Source organism: Oncorhynchus gorbuscha, unplaced genomic scaffold (assembly GCF_021184085.1).
Source record: "Oncorhynchus gorbuscha isolate QuinsamMale2020 ecotype Even-year unplaced genomic scaffold, OgorEven_v1.0 Un_scaffold_1667, whole genome shotgun sequence".
Taxonomy (NCBI): Eukaryota; Metazoa; Chordata; class Actinopteri; order Salmoniformes; family Salmonidae; genus Oncorhynchus; species Oncorhynchus gorbuscha.
This window is the reverse complement of record NW_025746382.1, coordinates 1-21,282: the sequence shown is the minus strand read 5'-3', so window position 1 is coordinate 21,282 and position 21,282 is coordinate 1. Positions and strand designations below refer to the sequence as shown.

At 49.3% G+C, this 21,282-nt stretch overlaps 1 protein-coding gene across 2 annotated transcripts in view; it reads left to right on the top strand.

Moving 5' to 3' along the window:
• LOC124023650 (rho-related BTB domain-containing protein 1-like) overlaps positions 1-17,783 on the top strand; it is a 61,736-nt gene extending 43,953 nt beyond the window's left edge. For both annotated transcript variants that reach the window (XM_046338006.1, XM_046338005.1), the window contains exons 3-7: positions 2,038-2,141; positions 6,722-6,907; positions 12,565-12,973; positions 13,375-13,924; positions 17,653-17,783. In XM_046338006.1, coding sequence (XP_046193962.1) covers positions 2,038-2,141; positions 6,722-6,907; positions 12,565-12,973; positions 13,375-13,924; positions 17,653-17,783 — 1,380 coding nt within the window. The remainder of the gene's footprint in view (positions 1-2,037; positions 2,142-6,721; positions 6,908-12,564; positions 12,974-13,374; positions 13,925-17,652) is intronic.
• The last annotated feature ends 3,499 nt before the right edge of the window (positions 17,784-21,282 follow it).

The window sequence follows — 21,282 nt, the reverse complement described above, 5'->3', positions numbered from 1 at the left end:
CAGCCTGTCATCACTCACCCCCAGCCTGTCTTCACTCACCCCCAGCCTGTCTCACTCACCCCCCAGCCTGTCATCACTCACCCCCAGCCTGTCATCACTCACCCCCAGCCTGTCATCACTCACCCCCAGCCTGTCATCACTCACCCCCAGCCTGTCATCACTCACCCCCAGCCTGTCATCACTCACCCCCAGCCTGTCATCACTCACCCCCCAGCCTGTCATCACTCACCCCCCCGCCTGTCATCACTCACCCCCCCGCCTGTCATCACTCACCCCCCGCCTGTCTTCACTCACCCCCCCGCCTGTCTTCACTCACCCCCAGCCTGTCTTCACTCACCCCCCAGCCTGTCATCACTCACCCCCAGCCTGTCTTCACTCACCCCCCAGCCTGTCATCACTCACCCCCAGCCTGTCATCACTCACCCCCAGCCTGTCATCACTCACCCCCCAGCCTGTCATCACTCACCCCCAGCCTGTCATCACTCACCCCCAGCCTGTCATCACTCACCCCCCAGCCTGTCATCACTCACCCCCCAGCCTGTCATCACTCACCCCCAGCCTGTCTTCACTCACCCCCCGCCTGTCTTCACTCACCCCCCAGCCTGTCATCACTCACCCCCAGCCTGTCATCACTCACCCCCAGCCTGTCATCACTCACCCCCCAGCCTGTCTTCACTCACCCCCCAGCCTGTCTTCACTCACCCCCCAGCCTGTCTTCACTCACCCCCAGCCTGTCATCACTCACCCCCCCGCCTGTCATCACTCACCCCCAGCCTGTCATCACTCACCCCCAGCCTGTCATCACTCACCCCCAGCCTGTCATCACTCACCCCCAGCCTGTCTTCACTCACCCCCAGCCTGTCTTCACTCACCCCCAGCCTGTCATCACTCACCCCCAGCCTGTCATCACTCACCCCCAGCCTGTCATCACTCACCCCCAGCCTGTCATCACTCACCCCCAGCCTGTCATCACTCACCCCCAGCCTGTCATCACTCACCCCCAGCCTGTCATCACTCACCCCCAGCCTGTCATCACTCACCCCCCAGCCTGTCATCACTCACCCCCAGCCTGTCATCACTCACCCCCAGCCTGTCATCACTCACCCCCAGCCTGTCATCACTCACCCCCAGCCTGTCATCACTCACCCCCAGCCTGTCATCACTCACCCCCAGCCTGTCATCACTCACCCCCAGCCTGTCATCACTCACCCCCAGCCTGTCATCACTCACCCCCAGCCTGTCATCACTCACCCCCAGCCTGTCATCACTCACCCCCCCGCCTGTCATCACTCACCCCCAGCCTGTCATCACTCACCCCCCCGCCTGTCATCACTCACCCCCCAGCCTGTCATCACTCACCCCCAGCCTGTCATCACTCACCCCCCCGCCTGTCTTCACTCTCACCCCCGCCTGTCTTCACTCTCAGCCCCCGCCTGTCATCACTCACCCCCCAGCCTGTCATCACTCACCCCCCGCCTGTCATCCTCTCACCCCCAGCCTGTCATCACTCTCAGCCCCCAGCCTGTCATCACTCTCAGCCCCCGCCTGTCATCACTCTCAGCCCCCAGCCTGTCATCACTCACCCCCCAGCCTGTCATCACTCACCCCCCAGCCTGTCATCACTCTCAGCCCCCGCCTGTCTTCACTCACCCCCCAGCCTGTCTTCACTGTCACCCCCCGCCTGTCTTCACTCTCAGCCCCCGCCTGTCTTCACTCTCAGCCCCCGCCTGTCATCACTCTCAGCCCCGCCTGTCTTCACTCTCAGCCCCCGCCTGTCTTCACTCTCAGCCCCCGCCTGTCTTCACTCTCAGCCCCCGCCTGTCTTCACTCACCCCCCAGCCTGTCATCACTCTCAGCCCCCGCCTGTCTTCACTCTCAGCCCCCGCCTGTCTTCACTCTCAGCCCCCGCCTGTCTTCACTCACCCCCCAGCCTGTCATCACTCACACCCACCTGCATTCTATGTACAGTATTTTAAATGAATCTTGTTTAAAAATCTGTATGTTTTCTAATATGTGTCTCTGTGTGACCCGCTGTAGGTGTTGGAGCGCTCCAGGGATGTGGTGGATGAGGTCAGTGTGTCTCTCAGGCTGTGGGACACCTTTGGCGATCATCATAAAGACAGACGCTTCGCATACGGAAGGTGAACCTGAGGCTGGGACCTGCTGGGAGGCTGGGATGCTGGGAGGCTGGGAGGCTGGGAGGCTGGGATGCTGAGGCTGGGATGCTGAGGCTGGGATGCTGAGGCTGGGATGCTGAGGCTGGGATGCTGAGGCTGGGATGCTGAGGCTGGGATGCTGGGGCTGGGATGCTGGGGCTGGGATGCTGGGGCTGAGGCTGGGACTGAGGCGTATTTTTCTGGAATGGCTAAGGATGAGTAGGGATGGATTGGGTAAGGATGGGATGGATGGGATGGGATGGGTAACGATGGGTAAGGATGGGATGGGTAAGGATGGGATGGGTAACGATGGGTAAGGATGGGATGGGTAACGATGGGTAAGGATGGGATGGGTAACGATGGGTAAGGATGGGATGGGTAACGATGGGTAAGGATGGGATGGAGTAACGATGGGTAACGATGGGTAAGGGTGGGATGGGTAAGGATGGGATGGATGGGTATGGTGTGGGTAAGAATGGGATGGATGGATAGGATGGGTAAGGATGATGGATGGTAGGGATGGATAATCATGGAATGGGATGGATGGGTAGGGTGGGATGGATAAGGATGGATGGATGGGTAGGGATGGATAAGGATGGGATGGATGGTTAGGTGTGGATAAGGATGGATGGATGGTAGGTGTGGATAAGGATGGATGGGGGTAGGTGTGGGTAAGGATGGGATGGGTAAGGATGGAGGGATGGGATGGGTAAGAATGGGATGGATGGGTAGGTGTGGGTAAGAATGGGATGGATAAGGATGGGGATGGGTAGGTGTGGGTAAGAATGGGGATGGTAGTGTCTGGGTAGGTTGGTAGTGGATGGTAGTGTCTGCTTGGTTAGGTAGTGTATGCTACTCTGCTTGGTTAGGTAGTGTATGCTACTCTGCTTGGTTAGGTAGTATATACTACCTAATAGACGTGAGTCCTGATATATTTGGCATGGACTGATGGCTGCATGCATAGTGTAGTGATCCTGTCTAATGAGCCATGTTACAATTCCCACCGAGTGGGTTAAGCCTATTGGCCCAATGTCAGCGACCTGGTTTCCCGGTTCTGACCCTCTGGACACTAAAATATTCAGCTGGTTTTAGACTTCCTGTAAATTAGTTTTCTCTCGATCTTAGTATCCGACTGTGTTATTCTTAAATGATGCCTCAGACTGTCTTAATGGAACTGGTGCCTCCGATGAGCTTTCATTGATTGGTGGATTGATCGTTGTCAAGCTGCCACCATCATCCTCTAACATCTGTTGATGTCGGCGAGACATGAGGTCTGTCTGTCTGTTTACCTTGAAGGCAGTTTAAACCCACACCCCTCTAATCATTCATTATAACCTCTGTTATAACAGGTGTTTGGTGTAGTACTGTAGCTGTTGTCTTGTCAGAGTGGTGTTGTGTTTGGTGTAGTACTGTAGCTGTTGTCTTGTCAGAGTGGTGTGTTCTGTTTACTGGTGTTGTCTTGTCAGAACTGTTTGGTGTAGCTGTTGCCTTGTCAGAGTGGTGTTGTGTTTGGTGTAGTACTGTAGCTGTTGCCTTGTCAGAGTGGTGTTGTGTTTGGTGTAGTACTGCAGCTGTTGTCTTGTCAGAGACTAGGTTAAATTTAGTTCCTCAGTTAGGTGGTTAACCGATAATTGTACTCCGACGTCCTTGTGTAGGTGGAGGGAGTCTGGAAGGGAATTTAGGAATATTTGGGTTGTCTGAGAATTTATAGCATGGCTTTTGATGATCCTTGGTTGGGATCTGAGCAGATTATTTGTTGCATATGTAATAAAATGGTGGTCCGATCGTCCACGATTATGAGGAAAAACATTAAGATCCACAACATTTATTCCACGGGACAAAACTAGATCCAGAGTTTGACTGTGGCAGTGAGTAAGTCTTGAGACATGTTGGACAAAACCCACTGAGTCGATGATGGCTCCGAAAGCCTTTTGGAGTGGGTCTGTGGACTTTTCCATGTGAATATCAAAGTCACCAAAAACTAGAATATTATCTGCCCTGACAACAAGGTCCGATAGGAATTCAGGGAACTCAGTTAGTGACGCTGCCTACAGACAGAAAATAAAACGGGAGGCCCCCACGCTGAGGTCTGTCCAACGCTGGTCCGACCAAGCTGATTCCACACTCAAAGACTGCTTCCATCACGTGGACTGGGATATGTTTCGTATTGCGTCAGATAACAACATTGACGAATACGCTGATTCGGTGTGCGAGTTCATTAGAACGTGCGTTGAAGATGTCGTTCCCATAGCAATGATTAAAATATTCCCTAACCAGAAACCGTGGATTGATGGCAGCATCCGCGTGAAACTGAAAGCGCGAACCACTGCTTTTAATCAGGGCAAGGTGACTGGTAACATGACCGAATACAAACAGTGTAGCTATTCCCTCCGCAAGGCAATCAAACAAGCTAAGCCTCAGTACAGAGACCAAGTGGAATCTCAATTCAATGGCTCAGACACAAGAGGCATGTGGCAGGGTCTACAGTCAATCACGGACTACAAGGATAAAACCAGCCCAGTCACGGACCAGGATGTCTTGCTCCCAGGCAGACTAAATAACTTTTTTGCCTGCTTTGAGGCAATACAGTGCCACTGCCACGGCCTGCAATGAAAACATGCTGACTCTCCTTCACTGCAGTCGAGGTGAGTAAAACATTTAAACGTGTTAACCCTCGCAGGGCTGCAGGCCCAGACGGCATCCCCAGCCGCGCCATCATAGAGCATGCGCAGACCAGCTGGCCGGTGTGTTTACGGAAATATTCAATCAATCCCTATACCAGTCTGCTGTTCCCACATGCTTCAAGAGGGCCACCATTGTTCCTGTTCCCAAGAAAGCTAAGGTAACTGAGCTTAACGACTACTGCCCCGTAGCACTCACTTCCGTCATCATGAAGTGCTTTGAGAGACTAGTCAGGGACCATATCACCTCCACCCTACCTGACACCCTAGACCCACTCCAATTTGCTTACCGCCCAAATAGGTCCACAGACGATGCAATCTCAACCACACTGCACACTGCCCTAACCCATCTGGACAAGAGGAATACCTATGTGAGAATGCTGTTCATCGACTACAGCTCGGCATTCAACACCATAGTACCCTCCAAGCTCGTCATCAAGCTCGAGACCCTGGGTCTCAACCCCTGCCCTGTGCAACTGGGTACTGGACTTCCTGACGGGCCTCCCCAGGTGGTGAGGGTAGGCAACATCATCTCCACCCCGCTGATCCTCAACACTGGGGCCCCACAAGGGTGCGTTCTGAGCCCTCTCCTGTACTCCCTGTTCACCCACGACTGCGTGGCCACGCACGCCTCCAACTCAATCATCAAGTTTGCGGTCGACACAACAGTGGTAGGCTTGATTACCAACAACGACGAGACGGCCTACAGGGAGGAGGTGAGGGCCCTCGGAGTGTGGTGTCAGGAAAATAACCTCACACTCAACGTCAACAAAACTAAGGAGATGATTGTGGACTTCAGGAAACAGCAGAGGGAACACCCCCCTATCCACATCGATGGAACAGTAGTGGAGAGGGTAGTAAGTTTTAAGTTCCTCGGCATACACATCACAGACAAACTGAGTTGGTCCACTCACACAGACAGCAACCTCAGGAGGCTGAAGAAATTCGGCTCGTCACCAAAAGCACTCACAAACTTCTACAGATGCACAATCGAGAGCATCCTGGCGGGCTGTATCACCGCCTGGTACGGCAACTGCTCCGCCCACAACCGTAAGGCTCTCCAGAGGGTAGTGAGGTCTGCACAACGCATCACCGGGGGCAAACTACCTGCCCTCCAGGACACCGACACCACCCGATGTTACAGGAAGGCCATAAAGATCATCAAGGACAACAACCACCCGAGCCACTGCCTGTTCACCCCGCTATCATCCAGAAGGCGAGGTCAGTACAGGTGCATCAAAGCTGGGACCGAGAGACTGAAAAACAGCTTCTATCTCAAGGCCATCAGACTGTTAAACAGCCAACACTAACATTGAGTGGCTGCTGGCAACACACTGACACTGCCACTGACTCAACTCCAGCCACTTTAATAATGGGAATTGATGGGAAATGATGTAAAATATATCACTAGCCACTTTAAACAATGCTACCTAATATAATGTTTACATACCCTACATTATTCATCTCATATGCATACGTATATACTGTACTCTATATCATCTACTGCATCCTTTGTAATAAATGTATCACTAGCCACTTTAAACTATGCCACTTTGTTTACATACTCATCTCATATGTATATACTGTACTCTATATCATCTACTGTAGAGCCTATGCTGCTCTGTACCATCACTCATTCATATATCTTTATGTACATATTCTTTATCCCCTTACATTGTAATTTTGGAATTGTTAGTTAGATTACTTGTTGGTTATTACTGCATTGTCGGAACTAGAAGCACAAGCATTTCGCTACACTCGCATTAACATCTGCTAACCATGTGTATGTGACAAATAACATTTGATTTGATTTGCATACGGCCCAGGAGGCCTGTAAACAGTAGCTTTCTGTGTGTCTTTCTGGCTCCTGTCTGTTCTCTCCAGGTCAGACGTGGTTGTGCTGTGTTTCTCCATCGCCAACCCCAACTCTCTGCATCACGTCAAGACCATGTGGCACATGGAGATCAAGCACTTTTGTCCCAGGACGCCTGTCATCCTGGTGGGTTGTCAGCTGGACCTGCGTTACGCTGATCTGGAGGCCGTCAACAGGGCCAGGAGGCCACTAGCCAGGTATAGAAACAGCATTATGTCACCATGTGACTGTCAACAGGGCCAGGAGGCCACTAGCCAGGTATAGAATCAGCATTATGTCACCATGAGACTGTCAACAGGGCCAGGAGGCCACTAGCCAGGTATAGAATCAGCATTATGTCACCATGAGACTGTCAACAGGGCCAGGAGGCCACTGGTCAGAAACAGCATTATGTCACCATGTAGCTGTCAACAGGGCCAGGAGGCCACTAGCCAGGTATAGAATCAGCATTATGTCACCATGTAGCTGTCAACAGGGCCAGGAGGCCACTAGCCAGGTATAGAAACAGCATTATGTCACCATGTAGCTGTCAACAGGGCCAGGAGGCCACTAGCCAGGTATAGAATCAGCATTATGTCACCATGTGACTGTCAACAGGGCCAGGAGGCCACTAGCCAGGTATAGAATCAGCATTATGTCACCATGTGACTGTCAACAGGGCCAGGGCCAGGCCACTAGCCAGGTATAGAATCAGCATTATGTCACCATGTGACTGTCAACAGGGCCAGGAGGCCACTAGCCAGGTATAGAATCAGCATTATGTCACATGTGGCCAGGAGGCCACTAGCCAGGTATAGAATCAGCATTATGTCAGGTCAACAGGGCCAGGAGGCCACTAGCCAGGTATAGAATCAGCATTATGTCAGGGCTGTCAGGGCCAGGAGGCCACTAGCCAGGTATAGAATCAGCATTATGTCACCATGTGGCTGTCAACAGGGCCAGGAGGCCACTAGCCAGGTATAGAATCAGCATTATGTCACCATGTGACTGTCAACAGGGCCAGGAGGCCACTAGCCAGGGCCACTATAGAATCAGCATTATGTCACCATGTGACTGTCAACAGGGCCAGGAGGCCACTAGCCAGGTATAGAATCAGCATTATGTCACCATGTGACTGTCAACAGGGCCAGGAGGCCACTAGCCAGGTATAGAATCAGCATTATGTCACCATGTGACTGTCAACAGGGCCAGGAGGCCACTAGCCAGGTATAGAAACAGCATTATGTCACCATGTGACTGTCAACAGGGCCAGGAGGCCACTGGTATAGAATCAGCATTATGTCACCATGGGTCAACAGGGCCAGGGCCACTAGCCAGGTATAGAATCAGCATTATGTCACCATGTGACTGTCAACAGGGCCAGGAGGCCACTAGCCAGGTATAGAAACAGCATTATGTCACCATGTGACTGTCAACAGGGCCAGGAGGCCACTAGCCAGGTATAGAATCAGCATTATGTCACCATGTAGCTGTCAACAGGGCCAGGAGGCCACTAGCCAGGTAGCATTATGAATGTGACTGTCAACAGGGCATTATGTCATAGAATCATTATGACCATGTGACAACAGGGCCAGGAGGCCACTAGCCAGGTATAGAATCAGCATTATGTCACCATGTGACTGTCAACAGGGCCAGGAGGCCACTAGCCAGGTATAGAATCAGCATTATGTCACCATGTGACTGTCAACAGGGCCAGGAGGCCACTAGCCAGGTATAGAATCAGCATTATGTCACCATGTGACTGTCAACAGGGCCAGGAGGCCACTAGCCAGGTATAGAATCAGCATTATGTCACCATGTGACTGTCAACAGGGCCAGGAGGCCACTAGCCAGGTATAGAATCAGCATTATGTCACATGTATGTCACCATGAAACAGCATTATGTCTGTCAACAGGGCCAGGAGGCCACTAGCCAGGTATAGAATCAGCATTATGTCATATGTGACTGTCAACAGGGCCAGGAGGCCACTAGCCAATAGAATCAGCATTATGTCACCATGTGATGTCAACAGGGCCAGGAGGCCACTAGCCAGGTATAGAATCAGCATTATGTCACCATGTGGCTGTCAACAGGGCCAGGAGGCCACTAGCCAGGTATAGAATCAGCATTATGTCACCATGTGACTGTCAACAGGGCCAGGAGGCCACTAGCCAGGTATAGAATCAGCATTATGTCACCATGTGACTGTCAACAGGGCCAGGAGGCCACTAGCCAGGTATAGAATCAGCATTATGTCACCATGTGACTGTCAACAGGGCCAGGAGGCCACTAGCCAGGTATAGAATCAGCATTATGTCACCATGTGACTGTCAACAGGGCCAGGAGGCCACTAGCCAGGTATAGAATCAGCATTATGTCACCATGTGGCTGTCAACAGGGCCAGGAGGCCACTAGCCAGGTATAGAATCAGCATTATGTCACCATGTGACTGTCAACAGGGCCAGGAGGCCACTAGCCAGGTATAGAATCAGCATTATGTCACCATGTAGAACTGTCAGCATTATGTCACCATGTGGCCAGGAGGCCACTAGCCAGGTATAGAATCAGCATTATGTCACCATGTGTCAACAGGGCCAGGAGGCCACTAGCCAGGTATAGAATCAGCATTATGTCTGTCAACAGGGCCAGGAGGCCACTAGCCAGGTATAGAATCAGCATTATGTCACCATGTGACTGTCAACAGGGCCAGGAGGCCACTAGCCAGGTATAGAATCAGCATTATGTCACCATGTGACTGTCAACAGGGCCAGGAGGCCACTAGCCAGGTATAGAATCAGCATTATGTCACCATGTGACTGTCAACAGGGCCAGGAGGCCACTAGCCAGGTATAGAATCAGCATTATGTCACCATGTGGCTGTCAACAGGGCCAGGAGGCCACTAGCCAGGTATAGAATCAGCATTATGTCACCATGTGACTGTCAACAGGGCCAGGAGGCCACTAGCCAGGTATAGAATCAGCATTATGTCACCATGTGACTGTCAACAGGGCCAGGAGGCCACTAGCCAGGTATAGAATCAGCATTATGTCACCATGTGGCTGTCAACAGGGCCAGGAGGCCACTAGCCAGGTATAGAATCAGCATTATGTCACCATGTAGAAGGCCACAGCATTATGTCACCATGTGACTGTCAACAGGGCCAGGAGGCCACTAGCCAGGTATAGAAACAGCATTATGTCATCATGTGACTGTCAACAGGGCCAGGGCCAGGGGCCACTAGCCAGGTATAGAATCAGCATTATGTCATCATGTGACTGTCAACAGGGCCAGGAGGCCACTAGCCAGGTATAGAATCAGCATTATGTCAACAGGGCCAGGAGGCCACTCCAGGTGAATCAGCATTATGTCACCATGTGACTGTCAACAGGGCCAGGAGGCCACTAGCCAGGTATAGAATCAGCATTATGTCACCATGTGACATGAAACAGGGCCAGGAGGCCACTAGCCAGGTATAGAATCAGCATTATGTCACCATGTGACTGTCAACAGGGCCAGGAGGCCACTAGCCAGGTATAGAATCAGCATTATGTCACCATGTGACTGTCAACAGGGCCAGGAGGCCACTAGCCAGGTATAGAATCAGCATTATGTCACCATGTGGCTGTCAACAGGGCCAGGAGGCCACTAGCCAGGTGAATCAGCATTATGTCACCATGTGACTGTCAACAGGGCCAGGAGGCCACTAGCCACATTATGTCACCATGGACTGTGGTTAGAATCAGTCACCATGTGACTGTCAACAGGGCCAGGTATAGAAACCATTATGTCACCATGTGAGCCAGGTATAGAATCAGCATTATGTCACCATGTGCTGTCAACAGGGCCAGGAGGCCACTAGCCAGGTATAGAATCAGCATTATGTCACCATGTGACTGTCAACAGGGCCAGGAGGCCAGGCCACTTAGTCCAGGTATAGAATCAGCATTATGTCACCATGTGAGACTGTCAACAGGGCCAGGAGGCCACTAGCCAGGTATAGAATCAGCATTATGTCACCATGTGACTGTCAACAGGGCCAGGAGGCCACTAGCCAGGTATAGAATCAGCATTATGTCACCATGGACTGTCAACAGGGCCAGGAGGCCACTAGCCAGGTATAGAATCAGCATTATGTCACCATGTGACTGTCAACAGGGCCAGGAGGCCACTAGCCAGGTATAGAATCAGCATTATGTCACCATGTGACTGTCAACAGGGCCAGGAGGCCACTAGCCAGGTATAGAATCAGCATTATGTCACCATGTGACTGTCAACAGGGCCAGGAGGCCACTAGCCAGGTATAGAAACAGCATTATGTCACCATGTGACTGTCAACAGGGCCAGGAGGCCACTAGCCAGGTATAGAATCAGCACAGCATTATGTCACCATGTAGCTGTCAACAGGGCCAGGAGGCCACTAGCCAGGTATAGAATCAGCATTATGTCACCATGTGACTGTCAACAGGGCCAGGAGGCCACTAGCCAGGTATAGAATCAGCATTATGTCACCATGTGACTGTCAACAGGGCCAGGAGGCCACTTAATCAGCATTATGTCACCATGTGCTGTCAACAGGGCCAGGAGGCCACTAGCCAGGTATAGAATCAGCATTATGTCACCATGTGACTGTCAACAGGCCAGGAGGCCACTAGCCAGGTATAGAATCAGCATTATGTCACCATATGTCACCCATGTGGCCACTGTCAACAGGGCCAGGAGGCCACTAGCCAGGTATAGAATCAGCATTATGTCACCATGTGACATTATGTCACCATGTCAGGTCAACAGGGCCAGGAGGCCACTAGCCAGGTATAGAATCAGCATTATGTCACCATGTGACTGTCAACAGGGCCAGGAGGCCACTAGCCAGGTATAGAATCAGCATTATGTCATGTCACAGGGCCAGGTGACTGTCAATGTGACAGGGCCAGGAGGCCACTAGCCAGGTATAGAATCAGCATTATGTCACCATGTGACTGTCAACAGGGCCAGGAGGCCACTAGCCAGGTATAGAATCAGCATTATGTCACCATGTGATGTCACCATGTGACTGTCAACAGGGCCAGGAGGCCACTAGCCAGGTATAGAAACAGCATTATGTCACCATGTGACTGTCAACAGGGCCAGGAGGCCACTAGCCAGGTATAGAATCAGCATTATGTCACCATGTGACTGTCAACAGGGCCAGGAGGCCACTAGCCAGGTATAGAATCAGCATTATGTCATCATGCAGCATTATGTCACCATGTCAACAGGGCCAGGAGGCCACTAGCCAGGTATAGAATCAGCATTATGTCATGTGACTGTCAACAGGGCCAGGAGGCCACTAGGGTATAGAATCAGCATTATGTCACCATGTGACTGTCAACAGGGCCAGGAGGCCACTAGCCAGGTATAGAATCAGCATTATGTCACCATGTGCAGCCAGGTATAGAATCAGCATTATGTCACCATGTGACTGTCAACAGGGCCAGGAGGCCACTAGCCAGGTATAGAAACAGCATTATGTCATTACATTTACATTTTACATTTAAGTCATTTAGCAGACGCTCTTATCCAGAGCGACTTACAAATTGGTGCATTCACCTTATGACATCCAGTGGAACAGTCACTTTACAATAGTGCATCTAAATCTTAAAGGGGGGGGGGGGGTGAGAGGGAATACTTATCCTATCCTAGGTATTCCTTAAAGAGGAATGTCATCATGTAGCTGGTTTTGGTTGACGAAATCTATACATTTTAGTGTTAGTTGAAACTCTGTGCAGTAACTACTGACATTTTATTAAATTTAGCAAACTGGTTTACATACATTTAATAAATAATGACTTTGTATTCTTCCGTATTGAGAATAGCTCTTATTTCCTCCCCACCAGGCCGATAAAGCCCGGAGACATCCTTCCTCCAGAGAGTGGCCGGGAGGTGGCCAAGGAGCTGGGCATCTCCTACTATGAGACCAGTGTGTTCGACCAGTTTGGCATCAAGGATATCTTCGACAATGCCATTCGAGCCGCGCTCATCTCCCGTCGACACCTGCAGTTCTGGAAGTCCCACCTCCGGAAGGTCCAGAAGCCCCTCCTCCAGGCGCCCTTCCTGCCGCCCAAAGCACCGCCCCCTCTCATCAAGATTCCAGAGTGTGTCATCAACAACGGGGAGGGTCCTGGCCTCCTATTGGACAGTCCTCTTTGTGCTGACGTCATGTTCATCCTCCAGGACCACATCCACATCTTCGCCCACAAGATCTACCTCTCTACCTCCTCCTCCAAGTTTTATGACCTGTTCCAGGTAGTGTCTCTTTGCCTGGTTCCTCTCTAGGTTCCTCTCTAGGTTCCTCTCTAGTTTCCTCTCTAGGTTCCTCTCTAGGTTCCTCCCTAGGTTCCTCCCTAGGTTCCTCTCTAGGTTCCTCTCTAGTTCCTCTCTGGTTCCTCTCTGGTTCCTCTCTCGGTTCCTCTCTCGGTTCCTCTCTAGGTTCCTCTCTAGGTTCCTCTCTAGGTTCCTCTCTAGGTTCCTCTCTAGGTTCCTCTCTAGGTTCCTCTCCAGTTCCTCTCTAGGTGTCCTTCCTTCTAGGTTTTTATTCCTAGCCACTGTGCTTCTGCCTCAGTATTGCTTGCTCTCTGTGGTTTCCGGTTGGGTTTCTGTAGAGCACTTTGACATAAAAAACCCGTTATAAATGTGATTGTTTCCAGATGGACTTCAGTGACGAGTCCCAGTGCCTGGTGGTGACGGAGCGGCATGCCCGGGACTCTCTCCTCAGGACCCTTAGTCTGGACACAGAGGAGGACGTGGCTGTGCTCCCCAACCTCTCTCCCTGTTCCCTCCGGGCCTCTAAGAGTGACGGCACCCTGAAGATGATGAGCTTCTCTGGTAAGCACCGGCGCACCAAGCTGTCCTTGGCCTCCTGGAGCAAGGCCTTCTACAGCATCCACAAGGAGAGTGTGACCAACCCTGTGACGGGCTCCCCGGCTCACATGACGGTGGTGAAGATGGACTACTCCATCCAGCTGGGTCCGTTCAGTGCCGTGTTGAGGTTCCTCTACACTGGGGAGCTGGATGAAGAGGAGCGGGATCTGATGAAGATCGCCCAGATCGCGGAGGTCCTGGAGGTGTTTGACCTGAGGATGATGGTGGAGAACATCATGAACCATGAAGGCTTCATGAACCAGGAAATCACCAAGGCCTTCCACGTCAGGAAATCCAACCGCATCAAGGAGTGTCTCAACAAGAACACCTTCACAGGTAAACCATGCTGCATCGTAGATCAAAGTGTTTTCTGTTGCTTTTGACTAGGAAGTTATCATGTGTTTGGAACTTTGGATGGGGGTGATGTGTTCTGTTTAATGTGTTTCTCTGTCTCAGACGTCACCTTCAGGTTGTTGTTGTAATGTCTCAGACGCGTCACCTTCAGGTTGTTGTTATAATGTCTCTGTCTCAGACGTCACCTTCAGGTTGTTGTTATAATGTCTCAGACGTCACCTTCAGGTTGTTGTTATAATGTCTCTGTCTCAGACGTCACCTTCAGGTTGTTGTTATAATGTCTCAGACGTCACCTTCAGGTTGTTGTTATAATGTCTCAGACGTCACCTTCAGGTTGTTGTTATAATGTCTCTGTCTCAGACGTCACCTTCAGGTTGTTGTTATAATGTCTCTGTCTCAGACGTCACCTTCAGGTTGTTGTTATAATGTCTCTGTCTCAGACGTCACCTTCAGGTTGTTGTTATAATGTCTCTGTCTCAGACGTCACCTTCAGGTTGTTGTTATAATGTCTCTGTCTCAGACGTCACCTTCAGGTTGTTGTTATAATGTCTCTGTCTCAGACGTCACCTTCAGGTTGTTGTTATAATGTCTCTGTCTCAGACGTCACCTTCAGGTTGTTGTTATAATGTCTCTGTCTCAGACGTCACCTTCAGGTTGTTGTTATAATGTCTCTGTCTCAGACGTCACCTTCAGGTTGTTGTTATAATGTCTCTGTCTCAGACGTCACCTTCAGGTTGTTGTTATAATGTCTCTCTGTCTCAGACGTCACCTTCAGGTTGTTGTTATAATGTCTCTCTGTCTCAGACGTCACCTTCAGGTTGTTGTTATAATGTCTCTCTGTCTCAGACGTCACCTTCAGGTTGTTGTTATAATGTCTCTCTGTCTCAGACGTCACCTTCAGGTTGTTGTTATAATGTCTCTCTGTCTCAGACGTCACCTTCAGGTTGTTGTTATAATGTCTCTCTGTCTCAGACGTCACCTTCAGGTTGTTGTTATAATGTCTCTCTGTCTCAGACGTCACCTTCAGGTTGTTGTTATAATGTCTCTCTGTCTCAGACGTCACCTTCAGGTTGTTGTTATAATGTCTCTCTGTCTCAGACGTCACCTTCAGGTTGTTGTTATAATGTCTCTCTGTCTCAGACGTCACCTTCAGGTTGTTGTTATAATGTCTCTCTGTCTCAGACGTCACCTTCAGGTTGTTGTTATAATGTCTCTCTGTCTCAGACGTCACCTTCAGGTTGTTGTTATAATGTCTGTCTCAGACGTCACCTTCAGGTTGTTGTTATAATGTCTGTCTCAGACGTCACCTTCAGGTTGTTGTTATAATGTCTCTGTCTCAGACGTCACCTTCAGGTTGTTGTTATAATGTCTCTGTCTCAGACGTCACCTTCAGGTTGTTGTTATAATGTCTCTGTCTCAGACGTCACCTTCAGGTTGTTGTTATAATGTCTCTGTCTCAGACGTCACCTTCAGGTTGTTGTTATAATGTCTCTGTCTCAGACGTCACCTTCAGGTTGTTGTTATAATGTCTCTGTCTCAGACGTCACCTTCAGGTTGTTGTTATAATGTCTCTGTCTCAGACGTCACCTTCAGGTTGTTGTTATAATGTCTCTGTCTCAGACGTCACCTTCAGGTTGTTGTTATAATGTCTCTGTCTCAGACGTCACCTTCAGGTTGTTGTTATAATGTCTCTGTCTCAGACGTCACCTTCAGGTTGTTGTTATAATGTCTCTGTCTCAGACGTCACCTTCAGGTTGTTGTTATAATGTCTCTCTGTCTCAGACGTCACCTTCAGGTTGTTGTTATAATGTCTCTCTGTCTCAGACGTCACCTTCAGGTTGTTGTTATAATGTCTCTGTCTCAGACGTCACCTTCAGGTTGTTGTTATAATGTCTCTGTCTGTCTTCAGGTTGTTGTTATAATGTCTCTGTCTCAGACGTCACCTTCAGGTTGTTGTTATAATGTCTCTGTCTCAGACGTCACCTTCAGGTTGTTGTTATAATGTCTCTGTCTCAGACGTCACCTTCAGGTTGTTGTTATAATGTCTCTGTCTCAGACGTCACCTTCAGGTTGTTGTTATAATGTCTCTGTCTCAGACGTCACCTTCAGGTTGTTGTTATAATGTCTCTGTCTCAGACGTCACCTTCAGGTTGTTGTTATAATGTCTCAGACGTCACCTTCAGGTTGTTGTTATAATGTCTCTGTCTCAGACGTCACCTTCAGGTTGTTGTTATAATGTCTCTGTCTCAGACGTCACCTTCAGGTTGTTGTTATAATGTCTCTGTCTCAGACGTCACCTTCAGGTTGTTGTTATAATGTCTCTGTCTCAGACGTCACCTTCAGGTTGTTGTTATAATGTCTCTGTCTCAGACGTCACCTTCAGGTTGTTGTTATAATGTCTCTGTCTCAGACGTCACCTTCAGGTTGTTGTTATAATGTCTCTCTGTCTCAGACGTCACCTTCAGGTTGTTGTTATAATGTCTCTCTGTCTCAGACGTCACCTTCAGGTTGTTGTTATAATGTCTCTCTGTCTCAGACGTCACCTTCAGGTTGTTGTTATAATGTCTCTCTGTCTCAGACGTCACCTTCAGGTTGTTGTTATAATGTCTCTCTGTCTCAGACGTCACCTTCAGGTTGTTGTTATAATGTCTCTGTCTCAGACGTCACCTTCAGGTTGTTGTTATAATGTCTCTGTCTCAGATGTCACCTTCAGGTTGTTGTTATAATGTCTCAGACGTCACCTTCAGGTTGTTGTTATAATGTCTCTCTGTCTCAGACGTCACCTTCAGGTTGTTGTTATAATGTCTCTCTGTCTCAGACGTCACCTTCAGGTTGTTGTTATAATGTCTCTGTCTCAGACGTCACCTTCAGGTTGTTGTTATAATGTCTCTGTCTCAGATGTCACCTTCAGGTTGTTGTTATAATGTCTCAGACGTCACCTTCAGGTTGTTGTTATAATGTCTCTCTGTCTCAGACGTCACCTTCAGGTTGTTGTTATAATGTCTCTGTCTCAGATGTCACCTTCAGGTTGTTGTTATAATGTCTCAGACGTCACCTTCAGGTTGTTGTTATAATGTCTCTGTCTCAGACGTCACCTTCAGGTTGTTGTTATAATGTCTCTGTCTCAGACGTCACCTTCAGGTTGTTGTTATAATGTCTCAGACGTCAACTTCAGGTTGTTGTTATAATGTCTCTGTCTCAGACGTCACCTTCAGGTTGTTGTTATAATGTCTCTGTCTCAGACGTCACCTTCAGGTTGTTGTTATAATGTCTCTGTCTCAGACGTCACCTTCAGGTTGTTGTTATAATGTCTCTGTCTCAGACGTCACCTTCAGGTTGTTGTTATAATGTCTCAGACGTCACCTTCAGGTTGTTGTTATAATGTCTCTGTCTCAGACGTCACCTTCAGGTTGTTGTTATAATGTCTCTGTCTCAGACGTCACCTTCAGGTTGTTGTTATAATGTCTCTGTCTCAGACGTCACCTTCAGGTTGTTGTTATAATGTCTCTGTCTCAGACGTCACCTTCAGGTTGTTGTTATAATGTCTCTGTCTCAGACGTCACCTTCAGGTTGTTGTTATAATGTCTCAGACGTCACCTTCAGGTTGTTGTTATAATGTCTCTGTCTCAGACGTCACCTTCAGGTTGTTGTTATAATGTCTCTGTCTCAGACGTCACCTTCAGGTTGTTGTTATAATGTCTCTGTCTCAGACGTCACCTTCAGGTTGGAGGATGGAACCATCAATGCTCACAGACCTCTGCTCATCTCCTCCTGTGATTGGATGGCTGCTTTGTTCGGAGGATCCTTCATGGAGAGTGCTAACCTTCAGGTGAGTCTATAACACAGAGTAATATCTAGTGTTGGGGTTAGGGTGCTTTGTTCGGAGGATCCTTCATGGAGAGTGCTAACAACGAGGTGATTCACAACACAGAGTAATATCTAGTTTTGGGGTTAGGGTGCTTTGTTCTGAGGATCCTTCATGGAGAGTGCTAACAACGAGGTGAGTCTACAACACAGACCATCTAGTGTTGGGGTTAGGGTGCTTTGTTCAGAGGATCCTTCATGGAGAGTGCTAACATCTGATTCCAACACAGAGTAATATCTAGTTTTGGGGTTAGGGTGCTTTGTTCGGAGGATCCTTCATGGAGAGTGCTAACAACGAGGTGAGTCTACAACACAGAGTAATATCTAGTGTTGGGGTTAGGGTGCTTTGTTCGGAGGATCCTTCATGGAGAGTGCTAACAACGAGGTGAGTCTACAACACAGAGTAATATCTAGTGTTGGGGTTAGGGTGCTTTGTTCGGAGGATCCTTCATAGAGAGTGCTAACAACGTGGTGAGTCGACAACACAGAGTAATATCTAGTGTTGGGGTTAGGGTGCTTTGTTCGGAGGATCCTTCATGGAGAGTGCTAACAACGAGGTGAGTCTACAACACAGAGTAATATCTAGTGTTGGGGTTAGGGTGCTTTGTTCGGAGGATCCTTCATGGAGAGTGCTAACAACGTGAGTCTACAACAAGAGTAATATCTAGTGTTGGGGTTAGGGTGCTTTGTTCGGAGGATCCTTCATGGAGAGTGCTAACAACGAGGTGAGTCTACAACACAGAGTAATATCTAGTGTTGGGGTTAGGGTGCTTTGTTCGGAGGATCCTTCATAGAGAGTGCTAACAACGTGGTGAGTCGACAACACAGAGTAATATCTAGTGTTGGGGTTAGGGTGCTTTGTTCGGAGGATCCTTCATGGAGAGTGCTAACAACGAGGTGAGTCTACAACACAGAGTAATATCTAGTGTTGGGGTTAGGGTGCTTTGTTCGGAGGATCCTTCATGGAGAGTGCTAACAACGAGGTGAGTCTACAACACAGAGTAATATCTAGTGTTGGGGTTAGGGTGCTGTGTTCGGGGGATCCTTCATGGATAGTTAACTTGTCTACAGCACAGTCTGGGTTAGGGTTATCTTCGTCCCAAATGGCACCCTATTCCCTATGTAGTAAAGTACTTTTGAGCAGGGTATTTTAATTACAAGCAAAAAGGAAGTACCAGTGAGGAGTTTAACACATCAGCCACTGGCTTCATTAAGTACATTGGCGAAGTCATCACTCCACATACAATACCCTATAATGACAAAGAAAAAATACATATTTTATTTTATTGCACTTTTATACAAAATTAAATATAGAAATACCTTATTTCCATAAGTATTCAGACCCTTTGCTATGAAACTTGAAATTGAGCTCAGGTGCATCCTGTTTCCATTAATCATCCTTGATGTTTCTTCAACTTGATTGGAGTCCACCTGTGGTGAATTCAATTGATTGGACATGATTTGGAAAGGCACACACTTGACCAAGATCCATAGGGATTACCAGGATCCATAGGGAATATAGGGAATGGGATGTTGTCTCTAGTTGACCAGGATCCATAGGGATCACCAGGATCCATAGGGGATATGGGATGTTGACCAGGATCCATATGGGAATGGGATGTTGACCAGGATCCATAGGGGATATGGGATGTTGTCTCCAGTTGACCAGGATCCATAGGGGATATGGGATGTTGACCAGGATCCATAGGGAATAGGGGATGTCTCCAGTTGACCAGGATCCATAGGGAATAGGGGATGTTGTCTCCAGTTGACCAGGATCCATAGGGGATATGGGATGTTGTCTCCAGTTGACCAGGATCCATAGGGGATATGGGATGTTGTCTCCAGTTGACCAGGAGCCATAGGGGATATGGGATGTTGACCAGGATCCATAGGGGATATGGGATGTTGACCAGGATCCTTAGGGGATATGGGATGTTGACCAGGATCCATAGGGGATATGGGATGTTGACCAGGATCCATAGGGGATATGGGATGTTGACCAGGATCCATAGGGGATATGGGATGTTGACCAGGATCCATAGGGGATATGGGATGTTGACCAGGATCCATAGGGGATATGGGATGTTGACCGGGATCCATAGGGGATATGGGTTGTTGTCTCCAGTTGACCAGGATCCATAGGGGATATGGGATGTTGTCTCCAGTTGACCAGGATCCATAGGGGATATGGGATGTTGACAAGGATCCATAGGGGATATGGATGTTGTCTCCAGTTGACCAGGATCCATAGGGGAATGGGATGTTGTCTCCAGTTGACCAGGATCCATAGGGGATATGGGATGTTGACCGGGATCCATAGGGGATATGGGATGTTGTCTCCAGTTGACCAGGATCCATAGGGGATATGGGATGTTGTCTCCAGTTGACCAGGATCCATAGGGGATATGGGATGTTGACCAGGATCCATAGGGGATATGGGATGTTGACCAGGATCCATAGGGGATATGGGGATGTTGACCAGGATCCATAGGGATATGGGATGTTGTCTCCAGTTGACCAGGATCCATAGGGGATATGGGATGACCAGGATCCATGACAGGATCCATAGGGGATATGGGATGTTGTCTCCAGTTGACCAGGATCCATAGGGGATATGGGATGTTGTCTCCATAGGGGATATGATGTTGATCCAGATATGGGATGTTGTCTCCAGTTGACCAGGATCCATAGGGGATATGGGATGTTGACCCGGGATCCATAGGGGATATGGGATGTTGTCTCCAGTTGACCAGGATCCATAGGGATATGGGATGTTGTCTCCAGTTGACCAGGATCCATAGGGGATATGGGATGTTGACCAGGATCCATAGGGGATATGGGATGTTGTCTCCAGTTGACCAGGATCCATAGGGGATATGGGATGTGGACCAGATCCATAGGGGATATGGGATGTTGTCTCCAGTTGACCAGGATCCATAGGGATATGGGATGTTGTCTCCAGTTGACCAGGATCCATAGGGGATATGGGATGTTGTCTCCAGTTGACCAGGATCCATAGGGGATATGGGATGTTGACCGGGATCCATAGGGGATATGGGATGTTGTCTCCAGTTGACCAGGATCCATAGGGATATGGGATGTTGACCAGGATCCATAGGGGATATGGGATGTTGACTCCAGTTGACCAGGATCCATAGGGGATATGGGATGTTGACCAGGATCCATCTCCAGTTGACCAGGATCCATAGGGGATATGGGATGTTGTCTCCAGTTGACCAGGATCCATAGGGGATATGGGATGTTGTCTCCAGTTGACCAGGATCCATAGGGATATGGGATGTTGTCTCCAGTTGACCAGGATCCATAGGGATATGGGATGTTGTCTCCAGTTGACCAGGATCATAGGGACAGGGGATGTTGATGTTGACCAGGATCCATAGGGGATATGGGATGTTCTCCAGTTGACCAGATCCATAGGGGATATGGGATGTTGACCAGATCCATAGGGGATA